At 39.8% G+C, this 22,099-nt stretch overlaps 2 protein-coding genes and 2 pseudogenes across 3 annotated transcripts; 1 reads left to right on the top strand and 3 right to left on the bottom strand.

Moving 5' to 3' along the window:
- Window positions 1-238: 238 nt before the first annotated feature.
- LOC106358949 lies at window positions 239-2,513 on the bottom strand. The gene is made up of 6 exons (XM_048750945.1): window positions 2,166-2,513; window positions 1,647-1,865; window positions 1,425-1,551; window positions 1,027-1,332; window positions 699-914; window positions 239-621 (listed from the first exon to the last, which is right to left on the bottom strand). Exons 2-6 carry the CDS (start codon window positions 1,853-1,855, stop codon window positions 340-342), a joined length of 1,140 nt encoding a protein of 379 aa, XP_048606902.1. The 5' UTR covers window positions 1,856-1,865; window positions 2,166-2,513; the 3' UTR covers window positions 239-339.
- A 2,742-nt stretch (window positions 2,514-5,255) lies between these two features.
- Window positions 5,256-8,240, bottom strand: LOC106388537 (annotated as a pseudogene).
- Window positions 8,241-14,571: 6,331 nt separating this feature from the next.
- LOC106388536 lies at window positions 14,572-16,262 on the bottom strand (annotated as a pseudogene).
- Window positions 16,263-17,350: 1,088 nt separating this feature from the next.
- Window positions 17,351-21,802, top strand: LOC106388535 (FACT complex subunit SPT16). 2 transcript variants are annotated; one of them, XM_013828627.3, is made up of 3 exons: window positions 17,351-17,549; window positions 17,743-17,807; window positions 18,330-21,802. In XM_013828627.3, the coding sequence occupies exon 3, from the start codon at window positions 18,330-18,332 to the stop codon at window positions 21,585-21,587; it is 3,258 nt and encodes a 1,085-aa protein (XP_013684081.1). In that variant the 5' UTR covers window positions 17,351-17,549; window positions 17,743-17,807; the 3' UTR covers window positions 21,588-21,802. The 2 variants fall into 2 exon arrangements, with proteins under 2 accessions (XP_013684081.1, XP_022555012.1); XM_022699291.2 differs by lacking the exon at window positions 17,743-17,807 and having other exon boundaries at window positions 17,362-17,549.
- The last annotated feature ends 297 nt before the right edge of the window (window positions 21,803-22,099 follow it).

Genomic DNA, 22,099 nt, shown 5'->3' with positions numbered 1-22,099 from the left:
TCGCAAATTTGCGACGGAACTGATTTCCTCGCAAAAATTTGCGACGGTTTAGTTGTTCCTCGCAATTTTGCAATTAACAGTTTCGTCGCAATTTTGCAAGGATTTTATTCCGTCGCAAAATTGCGAGGCTTGTTCCGTCGCAAATTTGCAAGTCATTTGCGATTAATTAATTTTTTTCCTGCATAATTTGAAATTTTATAAATTATTATACATTTATAAAATTCTGAAGATATTTAAATAGTTAGCGAAAATATTACTAAAATAGAAAGAAATTCAAGAGTCATTACACAAACACATACAAAAAAAGTTTCAAGTCATTAGAAAGTGATAGAAAACAAACTAAATAGCATCAGATTCATCATCATCACCAGAAGCAGAAGACACGTCTTCAGACTGGAGAATGTCGGCCACGGTAGAGTCTTTGCTAGCGAGATGACGAACGATCTTGTACAGCTTCGAAATTTCATTTCCCTGGCTCTCAATCTTTTGAGCTTGGTCATAGATGATCTTCTCCAAAGATTGGTCTCTAGTACTGCTAGAAGGAAACGAAGCAGGAACAGATCGTAAAGATGTATTTAGAGAATCCACTCCATACAGTCGTCCCTTTTTGCGGGGAGCGAACTGCATAAAAAATCAAAGAAGGATCAATATCAAAGAAGACTTTAAAAAATTTGAGATTGAAAGCAGTGATAAATTACCTCACAATAGATCTTGTTCTTTTCCATTGGAGAGAGGCCACTAGAACCAGTGCTCTCGGGATCATCACTAGCAGCCTGAGATAATTCCTGAAATTTAGATGTCACATCGTTGTAGAGCTGCTCAGATTTGCCATCAACAAAAGAACCATCCGGGTTTCGTTTAGTGATCTCGAGAACCCCAAGCAAGTCTGGAATAGAACATCCAGTTTGCTCAGCCTACAATTTAAAAGATCAAGTTAAACCTTAAAAATGAGATCACAACTTAGATAAAATAGGCAATTTCAGAACACAACTTAAATTAACTAAGATAAGAAAAACAAGAACTTACAATCACTCGTGCACGGGCCCTGAAGGAAGTCTGACCTGAACGATGCTTAGACGGTCCATGTCCATCAGGGTCAGAGTAACGAGCTGCCCGACTGTTACAACTCCGGACTTCAGATTCTGGATCTAACCAATAAGCAACAAGACCAGCCCAAACATTTGGGTCAAACCACAAAGGCATAGCTGCATCGCCTTTTTTCCGCCAGTTACTCTTCCACCGACTAACTTGGCGAGTCAACTGGAGTTTCAATTTAGCCTCGAAAGAGTTGCGAATGAGGGATGTTATACCGGAATCCCAATGATACATTTGCTGACACAACAAAAAGGCAAATTAATAGACATTCATGAACATAAAATTAATTTTTTACAAATTTTAAAATTCAAGAAAATTAAATGAATTACCGCAAAGGATTCAAACCAACGTCTCACAACATCCCCGGGGGTTTGCTTCCAATTAGCATGCGGTTCTTTGAAATCTCTTTCAAAGATTTGACGGACCGATGCAGCAACGCTTACATCGTCATCAAACCTATCACAGGAAATTCAAGGCAATTGAGAGAACTAAATTATAAGAATATGAAAATATTATAAATAGTTATAATGAATTAAAATTAAAAAACTTACCAAAGCTGGGGCGGGAGCTGCAGGAGCTGGGGCGGGAGCTGGAGGGGAAGCTTGCGTCTGGCTATTAGGAACAGCCAAACTCTCGGCCATCTGGGAACTAGAAGAACTACCCGGATTGGTATGACGGGATGAACTCTTCGTACTACCAGAACTCTTCTTACTACCAGAAGTCTTCTTACCACCAGTAGATAGATAGCGGCTATAATCATTTCCTGACATCTGCCAAGAAATTAACCAAACCTAAATAGTTAAAACCCTAACCAAACCGAGAATCATCACAAATCGATAACCTAAACTGATAATCAAAACATAAACTGATAATTAAACTTAAACATAGACCAAAATTTGTAACCTTTCAAAATGGACAGAGAATCATTTCCTGACATCTGCCAAGAAATTAACCAAACCTAAATAGTTAAAACCCTAACTAAACACAGAATCATCACTAATCGATAACCTAAACTGATAATCAAAACCTAAACTGATAATTAAACTTAAACATAGACCAAAATTTGTAACCTTTCAAAAGGGACAGAGCCGGTTCGAGATAATGACGGTGGAAGTCCGGCGAGTATGACGGCGGATGAGGACGACCGTGAGGAGAGAGATCCGGCGAGAGACGGGTTGAGAGAAGGAGATCCGGCAAGGAGACCTAGATCGAAGTGGATCGGCGAGGAGAGAGTGGAGAGAATGAGATCCGGCGAGACTGAGACATCGGAGAGGAGAGGCACAGAGAGAGAGATACGGCGGTGAGGAGAGGGGGAGACTCCGGCAAGACTGAGGCGTGGGCTGCGAAAGGAGAGGCACAGAGAGAGAGATACGGTGGTGAGGAGAGGGGGAGACTCCGGCAAGACTGAGGCGTGGGCTGCGAAAGGAGAGGCACAGAGAGAGAGATACGGCGGAGAGGAGAGACGGGAGAGTCCGGCGAGACTGAGGCGAGGGCTGCGAAAGGAGAGGCACAGAGAGAGAGAGAGACGGCGGAGAGGAGAGGCGGGAGAGTCCGGCGAGACTGAGGCGTGGGCTGCGAAAGGAGAGGCACAGAGAGAGAGATACGGCGGAGAGGAGAGGCGGGAGAGTCCGGCGAGACTTGACAAGAGACATCAGGCTGCGGGGAGAGAGAGACCGGGGAGGATACGCAGAGAGGAGGGACGATTTATATTCTTTTTTTTTCTTTGACGGCAGAGAGTAATGGAGCAGAAGGGTTAACTGTCTTTATATATTAACCTAATATTCGACGCCAATCCCTTGCAAATCCCTTGCAAATTTGCGAGCGAATTGCAACGGCTGTGTTTTAGGGATTCGTTTAGGGTTTTGGCTAGTGGTTCGAAGAGTTGCGACGGAATTGCGAGGATGACCATGCAAATCCGTCACAAATTTGAAAGGGAGTTGCGAGGAAATCTTGCAATTCCGTCGCAATTTCGTCGCAATTCCATCGCATCTTGTTATATTTTTTTTAAAAAAAAAATTCAAATACAAGACAATAAAGCATAAATGTGAAATTTTGTCTAATCAGATTCATTTTCAGATACATTTTCATTGTCTCTATTTTCAGCCTCATCATTTGTGATGTCATCTTCGTCAGTTTCAGCATCAAACTCGTCTTCTTCTGAAACAGACCCTTCGGTGGAATCATCAACAATGACTTCTGCTTCTTGGTTATCTGGATCGATGTGTAAAATATTCTCAGTCGATTCGGTTGGGACAGACATTTCAGCAACTCTTTCGGCCTGCATAGCGACATCGGCAATTTCTCCGACGATTATACGCCCTCGCGGATTCACTTTAATCACTGATAACCACCTTTCACGCCTTTCTCTAATCCTTGGATATGGAAGAAAACATACTTGATATGCTTGTGATGCAAGGCAATATGGTTCGAATTTTGCATAACGTCTATTTGCATTGACATCAATGACCCCAAGGTTATTTTTTCGGACCCCTCGGCCAATCGTTGGATCATACCAATCACACTTAAATAATACGCATTTTAAGTTGATGCTTCCCGGGTAAGTGACTTCTATGATCTGTTGCAATACACCGTAGAAGTCAGTTTCACCTTGGAGTTGGATTCCAAAATTCGCTTGATCTCTTCGAACCGTGTGTGTACGTATGAAAAGTGTATCCACGAGTGAAGTACATTGGAGCAGTAGTGATCTTAGCAACCGGTTTGTCAACAAATTCATACAACCATCGCGGAATTGGTTTGTCATGACATCCATTTTTCACCTGCTCAAAGTATATAAATATTAAAATAAGTCATTTTAATTTAAAAAGTCTAAAGATTGTACGTACATAGTATTCTAACCACCCAGGATAATCTCGTTCGTTCAACTGCTCATAATCCTTTTCTTCTAAATTAGGATAGTGTTCTCGAATTTGTAAGTTGAATATGCTGCATATAAGAATTGTTATTTGTTAGGCATATATGTAAATATAAAACCAAAGTAATCAATACAATTTATATATGTTCAATTTGTATGAGTACTATACCTTTCAAATTCCTGCAAGTAGTCAATGTTTCGCATAATATAAATGTGAGCCGCATGAGCATGTGCATGATCTTCCCACCAAACTTCTCTCACTTTGCCAGCAAGTCTTCCAATCTGACAAAATATGTCAGGAACGTATGTAACAAGATATGAAGGCGCAACTCCTCTGTCGTCGTATCGTCTAGGAGCGGTCTTCTTCGTTCTAACGGTTGGGCTAAAGTAGTAGGATGTAAAGTGTGAAGTTTCCACCGTCAAACTTCCTGCAACTATCGAACCCTCGACTTTGGCCAGATTTTTGGCAAACTTTTTTAGATATCCCATGAATCTCTCAAATACATACATCCATCGGAATTGCACAGGGCCCCCAAGAGCTGCTTCAAGAGGTAGATGAATCATGAGATGTTCCATTACATCAAAAAAAGATGGGGTGAAGACTTTTTCCAGATTGCAAAGCAAAACCGGAATATTCTTGGCTAACAACTCGATCCCATCCTCAGTCAATGTCCGAGTGCATAAATCCCTAAAAAATGCTCCAACTCCTACAAATTCATCATCAAACAAAAATATTATTTCAATTACCAGAGACAATAAATTTATATATAATTTGAAAAGTTAATTTCATTACCGGATATTGCTTCATGAACATGTTTCGGTAATAGCTCCGTCATTGCGAACGGTAGGAGCCGCTGCATGAAAACGTGACAGTCGTGACTCTTCATACCAGCTCTGGTCTTGCACATAACTCTGGCAAATCCAACCTCGATTTCAAATTATCTTTACTCTTTCCTTTCAAATCCAACCTCGATTTCAAATTTGTGGCGAGAAATTGCGTTTTTCAATTTTGACGGAAAAATGTATCTGTAAAAAATTAGAATTTTTGATTTAGAAAAAAATATTTTGATTTGAAAAAAATATTTGGATTGAACTAGATGCACCATCAAGATACACCCTCGTTTAGTTGAGAATTTGAAATGAGTTTTTTTTTTAAATTTAGCTGGATGATCCACCTGGATGTAACATTTTAATGTACAAAACAAACATGTATTTGCATATTTACCCAGATGGACCACCTAAATGAGCAGATGAACATCATAGTTATATTAAAACAAAGTATCAAGCAAGCAGGCAAGCAAATATACAATTATTTTCACTGATAAACACAAGAACCTGTGAAAAAAACACACGCACAAGAACAGGTGAAAAATCACACACACACACACAAGAACAGGTGAAAAAAAACACACACAGACACACAAGAACAGGTGAATTCAATATGAATGGGTGTAATTTCACGCAGAACACAAAGCAAAATATAATTTTTTTTTATAGAAAAAGCAGAACTTGCAGGTTCAGGTATCTGATCAACGGAGCCACTGAGGCAAGAAGATTATGGGGAAAAAAAACTTGTACTTCTCTTTTCATATCCTTGTATGCAGCTGCATATGCATCCAAATAAGGACACCCACCATCTCTTCATTGTACCTGAAAAACACCACAAGACAGTTCTATTCAGCTGCCACGATGGGTAAACAGAACATTATTATAAGGGTTGGCCAAGTAAGCACAGGTTCTTTTGAAGGTATCCACTAAAATAAAGGGTTACCATCTTCAGAAAATAATTTAATTCTCACGTTTAAGGGAATGGTGGGACGTCAATCAAGGACCAATCTAATTCTTCCACGACCCTACCATCATTTTGAAGTAGTTTACAACTCTTAACTTCTAACTGTTTCAGGTGTTTGAGCACAGCTCCATTGCTGCATACCCTACGCAACTGGGGAAGATGGTCGAGTCTAATGACACTTAGCTTAGGTAACAAAGACTCTGTCGGAACACGAACTGGCTCTGAAGAAAATTTGAACAGCTCCACCAAAATCCTGCATGATCTAACTTTTATCTCTTCCAGGTTAGGCAGAGAACCTGCTAAGGTTTTGTATGAGAAAAGATATTTTAGCTGTCGGCAGTCAAAAACATGAAGCAGTTTTAGTTTCTTAAATCTGAACCCGAGGAAATCATTAAGTTCTCCAATACTTTTCAGATTGACATTGACCAATGAAATTTCGTCAAGATTCGGGAAGAGATCTTGTTTGGCCTTATAACCACCGGAAAAGCTTAGGCTGGGACAGTGGTGAAGTGATAGAGATTTCACCGCAACAAAGCTAATCTTGCTCTTGGTTACCAAGTTCTTGAACATAGCATTAAGACCCTCAGAGTGCATTAAACATAGCGAGGTTACATGTACTAGCAGCCACCCTATAGATGCTTCTGAGACATTGACATTACTGATAGCTACGCAACCCTTGCCGGTCCCACGAGGTAAAGCTGATAGTATTGGAGAAAATAACAGTTGGAATGTCCTTAGCCTTTTTATAAGAGAATTAAACTCATAGGAAAAAGACAATACATCGAGGAGCTTAATGGCAAGAAACTGCAACTGAGGGAGGCATGTAACCTCTTCAAGTGTTGCTTGCCCTTCTCTTTCTTGTCCCTTAAATCCCCATCTATAACCACTGCCTGCCATGTCTAGAACCTCCAAACGAAATGCTTGTAAGAATCCATGAGGAACTTCTTCAAGACGAGAATTCCGTTGTAGTAGTAAAACCGATGTTTCCACACACTCCACTACATGGTCAGGTAGCCTGTCGAACTTATTGGCCATTAAAGAAATTCTCTGGAACGAAGGAACAATCTTATACTGTGGAATTTCTTTTAGACCTCTCCCGGCCATAACAAGAGAACGGCATCCTTCATTCGGAGGAGACATGATCCATATGGCAAAATCACGTACAACGTCATGCATTTTAACTGTCAACCAAAGTAACTCCCTCGTTCATCAAATCCTCGTAAGGTTGTTGTTCATCCAAGAATCCTTCCACGACCCAGTGCATTATTAATTCACTTACTTTAATCGAGAAGTCATCCGGAAATAATGCGCAGAAAAGGAAGCAATCTTTTGTCTTGTCTTGTAGAAAGTCATAGCTGAGTTTCAAAGTCCCAAATATCTTCTCTTCAGTGTCGACAGAAGGTGCTGATCTCTTTAGCATATTCAAGGCATGTTTCCAAACCTCTACTTGACGTTTTCCACGCAAAGCCCTTCCTATTGTGATGATAGCCAGAGGCAATCCACCACATTCACGGGAAGCATCCATTGCAAGGGGCTTCACCTCGTCAGAGTTTGCTAATACTCCGGCGTTGTGGCAAAATAATTCCCATGCTTCTTTCTCTTGTAAGCATCCAACTCTTATGTTTTCATCCGTCATCATTTGTTGACACACTTTCTAGTCTCCTTGAAGTTAGAACAACCTTGAAATCCTTGAATCCTTCTGATGCTGTCTAAATCGATGGGCTTCCAAACATCGTCGAGAATAAGGAGGAAGCTTCTCAGTTTTGCTAGCCTATCATGAATAGTTTTGCCTATGTCCTCCCTTTCGTTGCTCGTAAGAGTTATTCCCATCCTTGTGGCTATGTCCATCTCTCAAGTCAAACTCTTTGGACACTGTCACCCAAACTACCAAAGCAAACTGTTGAGTACCACCCTGTTTAAAGAGTTCATTGTTAAGTGTCCTGATAAGTGTTGTCTTCCCGACACCTCCCATACCCCAAACACCAATCTTTTGAACATTCTCCTTCTTTAAACTATCCTTTATCGTATCCAGTTTCCCTTGTGCTGTTGTTTGAGGATGAAATGAAGGTCCTAAGACCAGTTCGACTCTTTCTGTAGATGACTCGACCACGGAAGTCTCAATTAAGAGCTCATGACCTTGCTCCTCCAGTCTTTTGATCTCCTCAAGAACCGCAACACTTTTGTCACTAACCAATATAGCACATGAAGAGCGCTTTTCCAGTATCATCTCTCCTATAGACACATTCTCTTCGACCTTTCTTAGCCATATCATAATCTTTTGCTTAAAAGATTTCTCTTGATTCCCTAATTTATTAAGATCTTCATGGACCTTGCTCCGCACCTTCTTTAATCTCTCCAGTTCTCTATTCAAGGTTTTGGTGTTCGATCTGAACATGGTTGTCTCGGCTCTAGAACACATGCCACGACACGTCTCCACCACGACCGAAGCCAAGATTATAGAAGCACACAATCAAAGCTTTCAATAAGAAGTCCTTCTCTTATTAATCAAACTCACAACTCACAAATCACAATATCAAAAGTCACACATATGCATCTCAATATGCCTCAATATATATATGACTATCTAACTCCTAATCTTAATAGGATTAACACAAATTCATATTTTCCTAATCCTAATAGATATCCATAACTAGATAGGATTAGGTAGCTTCTTCTTCAAGCTACTTTCAAGCTGGATCCAACATTCTCCCGCCTAAGCTTGAACTCACTCTCGCACACGTCATGAACGCCAACTAGAGTCCTCATCTCGACAAACTTTGTTCTACCAAGCGACTTGGTAAGTATGTCAGCTCGTTGCTCAGTTCCTGGAACATGTTCAACTTCTACTTGATCATTTTCAACGCATTCTCTTATGAAGTGGAATCTCCTGTGTATATGTTTGCTTCGCCCATGAAACACCGGATTTTTTGTCAACGCAATTGCAGATTTATTATCCACTTTTATTGTCACCCGTTTGCAGTCTTCACCCATAACTTCACTAAACAATTCTTGAAGCCAAATTGCTTGTTTTGCAGCTTCCGTAGCAGCCATAAACTCAGCTTCACACGATGATAACGCGACAATCTCTTGTTTCTGTGAGCACCAGGTTATAGGGCTCTCACCAAGATAGAACACATGACCAGTGGTGCTCTTTCCATCATCAGCGTCGAGGTTATGCGAGGCATCACTATAGCCTATTAGCTTTACGTTCTTGCTGGCTTCAAAACGAAGCCCTAGAGAACAAGTTCCACGCAAGTACCTCAAAACTTGTTTCAGAGCTGCAGCATGAGACTCCTTGGGCTCTGCCATGTACCTGCTGAGAACTCCCACTGAATAAGAAAGATCGGGACGTGTATGCAACAAATATCTCAAGCATCCAATGTTCCTTCTGTATTTCTTTTCATCGACATTCTTCTCCTTAGAGGACTTGGACAAACTCACATTTATATCCATCGGTATGTGAGTCAAGTTACACGAACTCATACTGGTTTCCTCAAGTATTTTCATTGCATACTTCTCTTGACTCAAAACTATGTATCCTTCACATTGCTTCACCTCTATTCCCAAATAGTATGTCAATCTTCCAAGGTCACTCATCTCAAAGTTCTTTGACATCTCCTTTTTAAATTCTAATATCATCGCAAGTGATGACCCTGTTACTAATAAATCATCAACATAGACCACAATAATCAATAATCCTCGCTTTTCTTCCTTCCTGTATAGAGAGGGCTCCTTTGAACACTTAAGAAAATTCAAACCGCGCAGGATAGTATTGAGTTTTGCATTCCATGCCCTTGGTGCTTGTTTTAGGCCATAAAGTGCCTTCTTTAACTTATAAACCATCTTCTCCCTTCCTGCAATAACAAATCCTTCGGGTTGTGTAACAAACACTTCTTCTTTTAAATCTCCATGAAGAAAGGCTGTTTTCACATCAAGATGATGAACCTCCCAATTCCTTGCAGCTGCAAGTGCAATGATCAAACGTATGGTTTCAATTCGTGCTACTGGCGCAAAGACTTCGTCATAGTCTATACCATGCTTCTGAACATACCCTTTAGCCACCAACCGTGCCTTGTATTTGATGACACTTCCATCAGCGTTACGTTTTATCTTGAAAACCCACTTAAGGCCTATAGGTTTTACTCCAGACGGCACTTCAACCAGGTCCCATGTGTGGTTTGCTTCAATAGAAGCTATTTCATCTTTGCACGCATCGATCCAGACTTCCAATTCCTTAGCTTCTGTAAAATCCCATGGCTCTTCATTGATCATCATTAGTAACTGCTCACACTCTGTTTCCGCAAGTAGTATATAGTCATTAAGATAGGTTGGTGTTGTAGTTGATCTCGTTGATCTTCGCAACTGTGGCTGCACGTCTTCACCATCTTCTTCTTCATTACTTTTATCAGAATAAGCTTCTCCGGTAGCTGGGATCTCGTTCGTAGCTTCACCAGCTTCACTCGGCTCATCGTTCGATCCCTTTATCATCACAGAGAACTCCTCTGTTTCATCGTTTACCGTCTTATCCCAGTTCCATTCTTTCTCTTCCAAGAAACAAACGTCACGACTGACCACTATACGCTTGCTTGTGGTATCAAGAAGCCGGTAAGCCTTGGTTCCAGGTTCAGTTCCGAGGTGTACTAGTGCTCTCGACCTGTCATCAAGTTTCTTTCTTCCTATCGTATCAGTCCTCGCATAGCAGACGCATCCGAATACTCTAAGATGGCTGAGGTTTGGCTTCCGTGATTTAAGCACTTCGTATGGTGTTTTTCCGTCCAAAGACCTCGTTGCTACCCTGTTGATCAGGTAGGTAGCATGTCTTACAGCTTCTCCCCATAGATAGTTTGGTAGATTCATGTGTTTCAAGATACTTCTTGTCATCTCCAAGAGAGTTCGGTTTCGCCTTTCAACCACTCCATTCTGTTGAGGTGAATAGGGTGCCGTTAAATGTCTGTTGATGCCATGTTTATCACAGTAATGTTGAAACTCATGTGATGTGAACTCTCCCCCTCTATCCGTTCTGAAAGTTTTGATTTCTGTCTGAGTTTCTTGCGTAACAATCTTCCTGAAATTTTTGAATTTCTCAAATGATTCACTTTTCTCCTTTAGCAGCACTGTCCACATATAGCGTGAGTAGTCGTCGATAAGAACAAACACATAACGCTTCTTGGCCGGTGTAGACGGTGTGATCGGTCCGCATAGATCACCATGGACGAGTTCTAGAGGTTTTGAAGCTCGATATGTCGTTGATTTTGGGAATGAAGATCGAGCTTGTTTCCCGCGTAGGCACGTCGTACAGGTCTCTTTGTCGATGCTCAGCTTGGGAATACCTAGGACCAGTTCCTTGTTGATCATTAGCTTCATCGACTCTATGTTGACATGTCCGAGACGTGCGTGCCACGTAGACGAGACACTGGTTATTACTTGCAGACAACGGACCTGTTCAGCGTGTAAGGTCACTTTGTAGAGACGGTTGCTTGATCTTGTAGTCTTCAACATCAACTCTCCTGATCGATCAAACAACGAGAGAGTATTGTCTCGCATACAAACTTCACAGCCAGCCTCAGTCGCTTGTCCTAAACTAACGATATTACTCTTTAAGTTTGGTATGTAATATACGTTGTGAAGGATTTTCTTCTCTCCACCTCGGAATGTAAAACGTATGGAGCCTCTTCCTACTATATTGATCCGCGAGTCATCTCCAAATCTTACTTGGCCAGTAATGCTTTCATCAAGGTCTTGAAAGAATAGTCGGTTCCCACTCATGTGATTGCTTGCGCCATTGTCGAGATACCACGTGTTCTCCAGGTTAGTCTCAAAACTCTTTGGATTTACTTTCCTTTCATTTAGATATACTACTTCATTCATCATCAATTCATCAGCCTCATGTGTATCATCTTCCTTCTTCTCAATGGCTTCTTGGAGTTTCAACTCCTTGTCTGGACATTCTGATGCGTAATGACCAAGTTTATCGCACTTGAAACATGTAATATGAGAGATGTCTCTGTTCTGTCCCTGTCCTTGTTTGTACGCCTCTCTCTGTCTCTCAAAGTTACTGGAACGACCGCGACCTCGTCCTCTCCATGATGACCGTCCACCACGTCCTCTACCACGATTGTTTCCATAATTGTTGTTGTAACCTTCATAGTTTGATCCTGAGTTAGCCGCATACATTAATTTTTCTTGATCATCAAGTTTTTCTTCTTCCTCCGCGCATACTCTTTCTTCATAGGCCTTTAACCTGCCTACTATGTCTTCGAAACTTGTAGTGTTCAGGTCAAGGACTTGCTCGAGGGAAGCAACAATCTGGATATATTTATTCCTTGGCAAACTTTTAAGAAATTTCTTTACAAGTTTTGGTTCTTCTAGGATCTCTCCCAATGATGCTGATTTTGATGATATCTCAGATAATTTTCCAGCAAACATATCGATAGTGTCATCATCTTTCATCTTAATTCTATCAAATTCAGCCATTAGAGTTTGTAGTCTAGCTTCTCTTACTCTTTCAGCCCCAACATGTCTTGATTTTATTGCATCCCATACTCCTTTTGCTGTATCAATCTCCCCAACTTGTAAAATTAGAGCTTCTGGTATGGATTGGAACAGAAACGCGATTGCCATATTATTTTTCTTCTCATCTTTAGCTCCAGGATCTATTGTTTCCCAGACCTCACTAACCTTAAGAGCTATCTTCATTCTCATGGCCCATACAGTGTAATTTGAAGAAGTTAGCATAGGAAATTTAATGGAGGCAGGGCCGTTCTCTTTGTTGATCACTCCGGGTACGTCTTCTTTGCTTTCTGCCATGGTTGCTGTCGTAGTATCACAGTCGGATGATTTAATCGGATGGTTTTATATATGGCTCTGATACCAAAAATATAGAAGCACACAATCAAAGCTTTCAATAAGAAGTCCTTCTCTTATTAATCAAACTCACAACTCACAAATCACAATATCAAAAGTCACACATATGCATCTCAATATGCCTCAATATATATATGACTATCTAACTCCTAATCTTAATAGGATTAACACAAATTCATATTTTCCTAATCCTAATAGATATCCATAACTAGATAGGATTAGGTAGCTTCTTCTTCAAGCTACTTTCAAGCTGGATCCAACAAAGATTGCACCTAAACACTCCATGGGAGAAATTTTACTGAGAAATTTTCCAAAAGAAAAAAAAAAGGAGAAACGAGAAAGAAAAAGATATCTCTCCGACAAATTCTTCTAGAACATAAAATAACCTTTTTGACTTTTATTTGATGTTTGCAAAAGTAGTGGTTGTCCATTTGTTCGAAGTTTCTTTGAGATTTTTTTAGAATGTAGTATATATCAATAAGCTATACATCTTTTTTAATTTTTTGAGGGAAATTCTTTTAAATAGTGTTTTTAAGTTTCTGTAACAAAAATAGCCACCAAGAAAACAAATGATTAAAATAGTTTTTTTTTTTTTTTTTTTGAAATTTTTTTTTTCTTTTAAATTCGAAACCCTCCCAAAATCACACCCCTTAACTCTAAACCTTAAATGTAGAATAGTTAATTACATTTTTACCTTTTAATAAAACTTATATTGGTCATTTTCTTCATTGAAAGCTATTTTTGTGACAAAAAATTAAAAAAGATTATTATAGCGAATTTCTTTAGTTTTTAAGTTTGAAATTAGGCAATAGGATGAATAGGCAACCTCATTGATACTCAAGTTTGGGTATCCCACCTAAAGATATACCGAATTTAATATTTTTATTTAATTATTATTATTTTTAATTGTTTTAAAATAACCATTTGAAAATGAAAAATGTCGTATGTGGAAGCACCGTAGCCTAGTGGTCAATGTTTAAATGTTTCTACACCTAGATCTGGGGTTTGAACCTTTGACTATGCAATTTATTGCAGATTACAGGAAATCCAAGTTTCAAGTACCGCAGAAAACGATTTATTAAACAATTATGCAGACTACGGAAGAAAGGCTTACAAGAGATCTTCAACATGGTGCAAGTAAATCTGGTGAGGTGTAGATCTTCATAGGACGGCTCAGGTGATGCAGTTTAGGCGTAGATCCTCATAAGACAGGTACTATTGTCGGTTGTCGAATCGTCTATCAGTTTAAAGTTAAATAGTTGGAGTTTTGGAGAGGGGTTTAAATTTTTTAAATAAGTAAATATTAAAAAGTTTCAAAAAAAAAATAAAGGCAAGGTTACGAGAGAGTTTGAGTTATGAAAAGAAGTGAAAGAAAAATATGTATCAACATGCTCAGTAATTAAATGCTATGAAGTACTGATTTCTGAACTTCGGTATTTAGCCGTAGCAAGTGTTTCATTTGCTTTGATGAGAGCTATGGAAGAGCAGTAGACACTTGACGGAAGTGATATCTTAATTGCTTTGATGAGAGTTATGCAAGAGCAGTAAACATTCTCAGTGATTAGAGGCAATCAATACTGATTTCTGAACTTCAATATTTAGCTGAATAGCAAGCGTTTCATTTGCTTTGATGAGAGAGCTATGCAACAAGAGCAGTAGATAACCATATAATATTTGATTAATTCAAGAGCATTAGCATTACAACCATATAATATTTGATTCATCTTCCAAACAAAGTTCTCATATAGTGATCAACCAAGCAATTGGCAGAAGTATTTGTCTTCTCTTATCGTTGCTAGAATGCTAGCACAGCCCCTAGCGTATGGTGTTTGTGTACGCAAATAGCTCTTCGGCCACTGATGATATTACAAAGATTGGAACCTAAATAAAGCCATAATAGAGCGATTTTAGTCCATTTTGAGTTAAGAATAGTGTCAAATAAGAACCATTGAAAAAGAAAGAAAAGTAATTGAAAACCACAAAGGTTCAAAAGGATTCTATTATATGATGATCATATAGTAAACAAGAAGAAACACACAATCATAGTTTCTGGACATATATTAAGTCATATGATTTGTTCTTGGATAGAAGCCCCGCTGCTATAAACCTCTGCGTCAGCAACGTGAACATCTTTGCCGAGAACCGTTATGTTAGCTACACGAGCCCAACTTCCAACGGTTGAATCCCACCCCACGATACTATCAGACACACAAGCATGTTCCTTGATCCGAGAACCGCGCATAACAGTGCAACCAAACAATCTCACACCGGATGCAATCACACATCCTGGACCAATCAATCATCGTTCCCCTATAACCGCGGTCTCATCCGCCATAACATTCCCGATCACGTGATCTCCCGACGACGCGAAAAGCTCCTCTGGGGCATTCTTTCTTAGACAGCGGAGATACATTCTCTGCCCTGTTAAGTAATCTTTTGGCTGACCAATGTCCATCCAGAAACCGGGTAGTACCATGGCGTAAAGCTTCTTCTCTGACGCTATCTTAGGGAATATCTCTTTCTCTATCGATGTCCGTCTCAGCTCGATCATGTCCAGCACAGACGGGTTCAAGAGGTATATCCCAGCGTTGATCTTGTCCCCTACAAAATGTTTTGGTTTCTCAACGAAACTTTCAACTCTTGATTCTTCTTTACCTTCCTCCTCCATAACCACCACACCGTACTTAGAAGGATCATCTACTTTGGTCACCATGATTGAAGCTTCAGCGGCGTGATTCTTGTGAAATTCGATCATCTCGAGCAGTGGATATTCGCAGATAACATCACTGTTCAGCACAAAAAAGGGTTTGCCTGATTCATCGATGAGCTTGTCACGAGCCAAGGCGAGAGGCCCTGCTGTCCCGAGGGGTTCGGTTTCTTGAGAAAAGGTGATCTTCATCTCAAGCTTTTTCTCATATTCTTTCACAAAATTCAACATCACCTTATAATAAAATAAATAAACACAATGAGAATCATCACTACACCACAGCGTAAATAAATAATGAATAGTAGTAGTACCTCTGGTTGTTGGTGGTTGATAGCTAATACAACTTCAGTAACTCCAGCAGCTTTTAGAGCTTCAATCTATTTAATTTAAGCATCGACCAAAAAGTATGATTCAGAGAATGGATGCATCATAATGAGAAGAAGCTACCTACCGTACCTGATGCAAAATCATGGGCTTGTTTCCAAAATCAACTAGGGGTTTTGGAATGCTGAATGTAAGCGGTCTCAATCGAGTTCCGAATCCTCCAACTAGAATAAGAGCCTTCATTCTGCTACAAATATAATTATATATGGAGAGAATCAACAAGAATTTTCTGGAAAAAAAATGTTCAATTACAAGCACGAGAGTATTTTTTCAGCTTTCTGAACTAAAAAACACAAAGGAATCTCTGATTCTAGAACTCACATGAGATTTTGAGGAGGTTGTCACAGATCTACTGAATCGTTTAGACAATGCTGCTCTGATATGTAAGGAAACTACGAATACGATGATGATTCAGCCCAAACGTACTGTACATTATAAAGACAAGAATATTCCAATTGAATACAATGAGAATTCTTTTTAACCTTTCTCTAATTCGTCAGCGTACCAATCAAATCTAAGTAGACTAACTTGAGCTTTTCTTTAGGTGGGCCTATTTTGTCATATCCCATACCAAAAAAAAAATATTTGTTTCCGTTTAAAAGATGATTTACATCTATTTATGGGTTTATTTTTATATTTTTTTTACAAGAAAATTCTATTCTATCACTTGTGGATTTATTTTATTATATTGTTATATGAAGTTTTGTTTTAATACTACTCTTTAGTCTAACCATAACTATGTTTTTTCTTAATCAATTTCTTATCTATTTATATTCATGTATTTTCTTTCTCACGTATCTCATATTTTCTAATCTCTTTTCAAAATTATTATGAATTATGATTTTATCATATTTTATTAGTATTATTTATTTTTCTTCTATTTTTATGTCTAAGTTGGTTTACTTTTCATTCTTTGTCCTATAACCACATGTACCTTTCATAATATTCTATTACATGATCCTTATACTCAATTATAGATTGTAATGAAAATAATTAATAATATCAAAATTTATTAGAATTACAAATGGAAGAAAACCTCATTAAATGTATCTAGAAAATAATGGAATGTAAACCATAATATTTCAAAATATGAAATTTTGTGCTTAAAAGGAAATTTAACAACTTAGAAATCATGTATTCTGCTAATTATAAATAGCGAAAGTAAAAAATGGCCAAAAAATCTTTAGTTTTGTTGAAACAACACCGACATTATTATTATTTTTCTCTTCTAGACTCATTGATTCCCATAATTTTAATTTTTTTTAATCAATTTCTCATGTTGATTTTTCATTTTTGTCTTGCATTATATTCTATATTTTTTTAAATATTGACGTAGACTCGGTCGTTTAAAATTCATGTGTACAACTTTATAAAAATAGCTTCAATTGTTATTATGCTTTCATACCTTTTATTTTTTTGTTAAAATGTTCCATATTTTATTTTAAAATATAAAATGTTCCAAATTCTGATTATAACTAAGAATCTTTGTTTTGGTAAGGAAAAGAAGAAAACAATGATAATTCAACGGTGCATATATCTGAGTCAGGTCCTCCTCAACATGATGGGCTTTATTAGTTATTCGTTAAGGCCTTAATGGGCCGTTCGTTGTTGCCCTCTACTATATAAATAAAAATGTTCCCCTTTCGCAGAATAGCCTCGCAGAGTAGCCACTTTGGTCCCTCCCTCCTTCTCTCTCTCTCTCTCTCTCTCTCTCTCTCTCTCTCTATAGCTCTTAGTCTCATTCTCTCTTACGCCTCGCCGGAGCTTTTTTGTTCGTTTTATCGCCGTCGTGTAGAGCTTACCACGTTCTTTTCCTCCGTCATCAAACCCTCTGGGTAAGTATCTCCTTGATTTTCCCTTTTCGATTTCTCACTCGTTTTAATCTCGGATTCAACTTGTTCTAATCTCTTTTCGTGTTCTTTGATTCGAATCCTCGTCTAAAATCATGTTTCCTCACTCGATCTGTTTCCATTTCGCTGCATTTTCCCAGTAAATTAACCGTCTTGTTCTTCGTTATTCGGTTTCTAGGGTTTCGCGGCGTGCTTCTGTTCGCGTCTCTTCGTTGATTTGGGATATCTCGGATTCGATTCGAGGTGGGTTTGTTTTCTACTCTATTTTTGTTTATGGTTTTTTTGTGAAATTAGTGGCATTCGCTCTGAATCTAAGCTTCAATCTATGAAACCCTAAATTGAAGAGAACAATGACTCTTTGATTTTCGAAAGCTTTAGGTTTTTGTGATTCTATCTTTCTTGTTTCGGAGTATATATTGCAACTTCAATCTATGAAACCCTAAATTGTACAGAACAATGACTGCTTTGATTGTGAGATTCTCTTTCTTGTTTCTCTTTAGATGTATGTAAAAGCTGTAACCTTGATGATTCTGTTGCTTGAAATAGTTTACGAAATTTTCATTTTTTTTTTTTTTGTCATGCATTGAGTCTGATTTGTGAAAGCTTTTAGTCTGTGTGTGTCTCTCGTGTTTATGATAGCTTTCTTGTTCACGTATATGATAGATTGTGACCAAGTAATGTGCACAAGTTTATGATAACTTTTCTTGTTTCTGAATATATATTGCAATTTATTTCTCATATAAGTTTCTTCTGTGCTCTCTTTAGATGGGAGACTCTCGAAACGGTAACGCACGAGCTCCTGCTGGCCTGCCTCCAAGAGCGCCTCCAAGAGCTGCGAACACCTACGAAATTGATGTCAAGAACTTCATCTCACGCACAAGAGCCTTGTATGCACACTGGAATCAGCACAGTGAAGACCTTTGGGGATCTGCTGACGCTCTTTCTGTAGCTACCCCTCCTGCTTCCGATGATCTGCGCTACCTGAAATCGTCGGCTTTGAACATTTGGCTTCTTGGGTATGAGTTTCCTGATACAATCATGGTTTTCACGCCGAAGAAGATCCATTTCTTGTGCAGCAAGAGCAAGGCAACTCTGCTTGAAGTTGTGAAAAAGCCTGCACTTGATGAGTTGAGGATTGATGTTGTTATGCATGTGAAGGCTAAAGGTGATGATGGAACAGGGCAGATGGATGCCATTTTTCGTGCCATCCGTGATCTACCTGTTGGTGATGGAAAGGAGTCTCAAGTTGTGGGACACATTGCTCGTGAGGCTCCTGAAGGTAAGTTTCTGGAGACGTGGACTGAGAGGCTAAAGAATGCAATGTTTCAGTTTGTGGATATCACTGCGGGGTTGTCTGATCTGTTTGCTGTTAAAGACGGAACTGAGATCATTAATGTGAAGAAAGCTGCGTATCTAGCCTACAGCGTGATGAAGAATGTTGTTGTTCCTAAACTTGAGAATATTATCGATGAGGAGAAAGATGTCACCCACTCTTCGTTGATGGATGTCACCGAGAAAGCAATACTTGAGCCAACGAAAGCCAATGTGAAGCTGAAGGCAGAGAATGTTGACATATGCTACCCTCCCATATTTCAGAGTGGAGGCAAGTTTGATCTGAAGCCTAGTGCTGCAAGTGATGATGAATTGCTCACTTATGATCCAGCGAGCATCATTATATGCGCTGTTGGTGCTCGGTACAATAGCTATTGCTCCAATGTCGCTAGGACTTACCTAATAGATGCAACTCCTCTCCAGAGCAAGGCTTATGAAGTTCTTCTCAAGGCACATGAGGCTGCTATTAATGCTCTGAGGCCAGGAACTAAGTTGAATACTATCTATCAAGCTGCCCTGTCCGTGGTTGAAAAGGAAGCTCCTGAGTTGGTTGACAAGCTAACCAAATCTGCTGGTACTGGTATCGGTCTTGAATTCAGAGAGTCTGGATTGAATATTAATGCGAAGAATGATAAAGTGTTGAGATCAGAGATGGCGTTTAATGTGTCTCTTGGGTTCCAGAACTTGGAATGTGAGGAGGAGAGCCGCAGCAAGAACAAGAAATTCTCGCTATTACTGGCTGATACTGTTATTGTTAAAGATCAGAATCCTGAGATTTTGACTACAAAGTGCTCCAAAGCTGTCAAGGATGTGGCTTATTCATTCAAGGAGGAAGAAGAAGAGAAGCCAAGGAAGAAGGCAAGGACCGCTGGACCAGAGAACTACATGACAAAAACAGCTCTTAGATCAGATGATCATGTGGTGTCTAAAGAGGAGCTGCGGAAACAGCACCAGGCAGAGCTTGCACGCCAGAAAAATGAAGAGACTGCCAGAAGGCTTGCTGGTGACAGTTCCGGTTCTGGAGACCGCCGGTCTACTGCAAAGACTTCCACTGATATGGTTGCCTACAAGAACGTTAATGATGTGCCTCAGCCTAGGGATTTGATGATCCAAGTTGATCAGAAGAACGAGGCTTTACTGTTACCCATCTATGGTAGCTTGGTTCCGTTCCATGTATCAGCGATCAGAACAGTATCAAACCAGCATGAGAGCAGCCAGAATAACTACATCCGTATCATTTTCAATGTCCCCGGTACACCCTTCAACCCTCCTGACTCTAACACTTTGAAAAACCAGGGAGCTATATACCTCAAGGAGGTTTCATTCCGGTCCAAGGATTCAAAGCATAGCAGTGAAGTGGTTCAGGCGATTAAGACCCTGAGACGGCAAGTCAATGCTCGTGAGTCGGAAAGAATCGAAAGGGCAACACTGGTGACCCAAGAGAAGCTTCAGCTTGCAGGAAACAAGTTCAAACCTCTCAGGTTGTCTGATCTATGGATCCGTCCACAGTTTAGCGGTCGCAAGAGGATTCCTGGAACACTCGAAGCTCATGCCAATGGTTTCAGATATTCTACAACTAGGCCCAATGAGCGGGTGGATGTCCTGTTTGGAAACATTAAGCATGCGTTTTTCCAGCCTGCTGAGAGGGAGATGATCACCGTCCTGCATTTTCACCTGCACAACCACATCATGGTAGCAAACAAGAAAACAAAGGACGTCCAGTTCTATGTTGAGGTGATGGATGTTGTGCAATCCTTAGGCGGTGGAAGGAGATCAGCCTATGACCCAGACGAGATTGATGAAGAGCAGCGGGAGAGGGCTAGGAAAAACAAGATCAACATGGACTTCAATCATTTTGCAAGCCGAGTCAATGATATGTGGCAACAACCTCAGTTTGCAAGTTTGGACCTTGAGTTTGATCAGCCACTGAGAGAGCTTGGGTTCTATGGTGTGCCACATAAGACAAACGCTTTCATCATCCCGACCTCCAGCTGCCTTGTAGAGATCACTGAAATGCCCTTTTTTGTGGTCAGTTTGAGTGAGATTGAGATTGTGAATCTGGAGAGAGTTGGGTTTGGGCAGAAGAACTTTGACATGGCCATAATCTTCAAGGACTTCAAGAAAGATGTTCTCAGGGTTGACTCTATTCCCACTACTTCTCTAGAAGGGATAAAGGAATGGCTTGACACTACTGATATAAAGTACTACGAGAGCAAACTGAATCTGAACTGGAGGCAGATCCTCAAGACAATCACTGATGATCCACAGAGCTTTGTAGAGGAAGGTGGATGGGAGTTTTTGAACTTGGATGGAAGCGATTCAGAATCTGGTGGCTCTGAGGAGTCAGACAAAGAGTATGAGGCCTCAGATGTGGAGGTTGAGTCTGAGTCAGAGGACGAGGATTCAGACAGCGCTTCACTGGTTGAGTCAGAGGACGATGAAGAAGAAGACTCGGAGGAAGAATCAGAGGAAGAGAAGGGTAAGACATGGGACGAGCTGGAGAGAGAAGCTACTAATGCAGACAGAGAGCATGGAGCTGAGTCTGACAGTGAGGAAGATAGGAAGAGAAGGAAGATGAGAGCGTTTGGGAAATCGCGTCCTGGAACCAGCGGTGGTGGTGGAGGCAGAAGCAGCGGTGGAGGAGGCAGCAGCATGAGGAACATGCCACCATCCAAACGCAAGCACAGGTGAGAAAAAACCAATAATTCGAATTCCGCTTGTCCTAATACTCCACATTGTTCTTTGGAGGTGAAACGAAAATCAGACAATTTGCAAGGTTAACTTCTAGTGTTGTTTTTTTTTTTGGTTGGCAAACAAAAACTATGGTTTAGTTATGGTTGAATGAATCAGACTGTCATGTATAATTATCACTTCGTATGTTTGGAGAAGCATAAGGGATTTTATTATGTGGAGAGGGTTATGGCATTTGGTTGGCAATGGTAGATCTATAATGGTTAAAAGCTTTGTTAATGTAGCAAAGTCTAGTGATTGTAGGTTGAAAGCTCTGTTAATGTAGCAAAGTCTAGTGGCTCTAGAGACAGTTGCAGATCTTATAAACGATTCCACGTAATAGTGGGATAGGGGTACCTTAAGCTTATTTTGCCCCCACACAAAATCAAAATGTAAAGTTTTAAAGTGGCAATGCCAAGAAATGCAAAGAGAAGATCAAACCATTCGGAGTTCTCACCCTACGAAAGTGAAAC

The sequence above is a fragment of the Brassica napus genome, chromosome C3 (assembly GCF_020379485.1).
Source record: "Brassica napus cultivar Da-Ae chromosome C3, Da-Ae, whole genome shotgun sequence".
NCBI lineage: Eukaryota > Viridiplantae > Streptophyta > Magnoliopsida > Brassicales > Brassicaceae > Brassica > Brassica napus.
The sequence above is the reverse complement of the archived record's forward strand: the minus strand, read 5'-3'. Positions and strand labels throughout refer to the sequence as shown.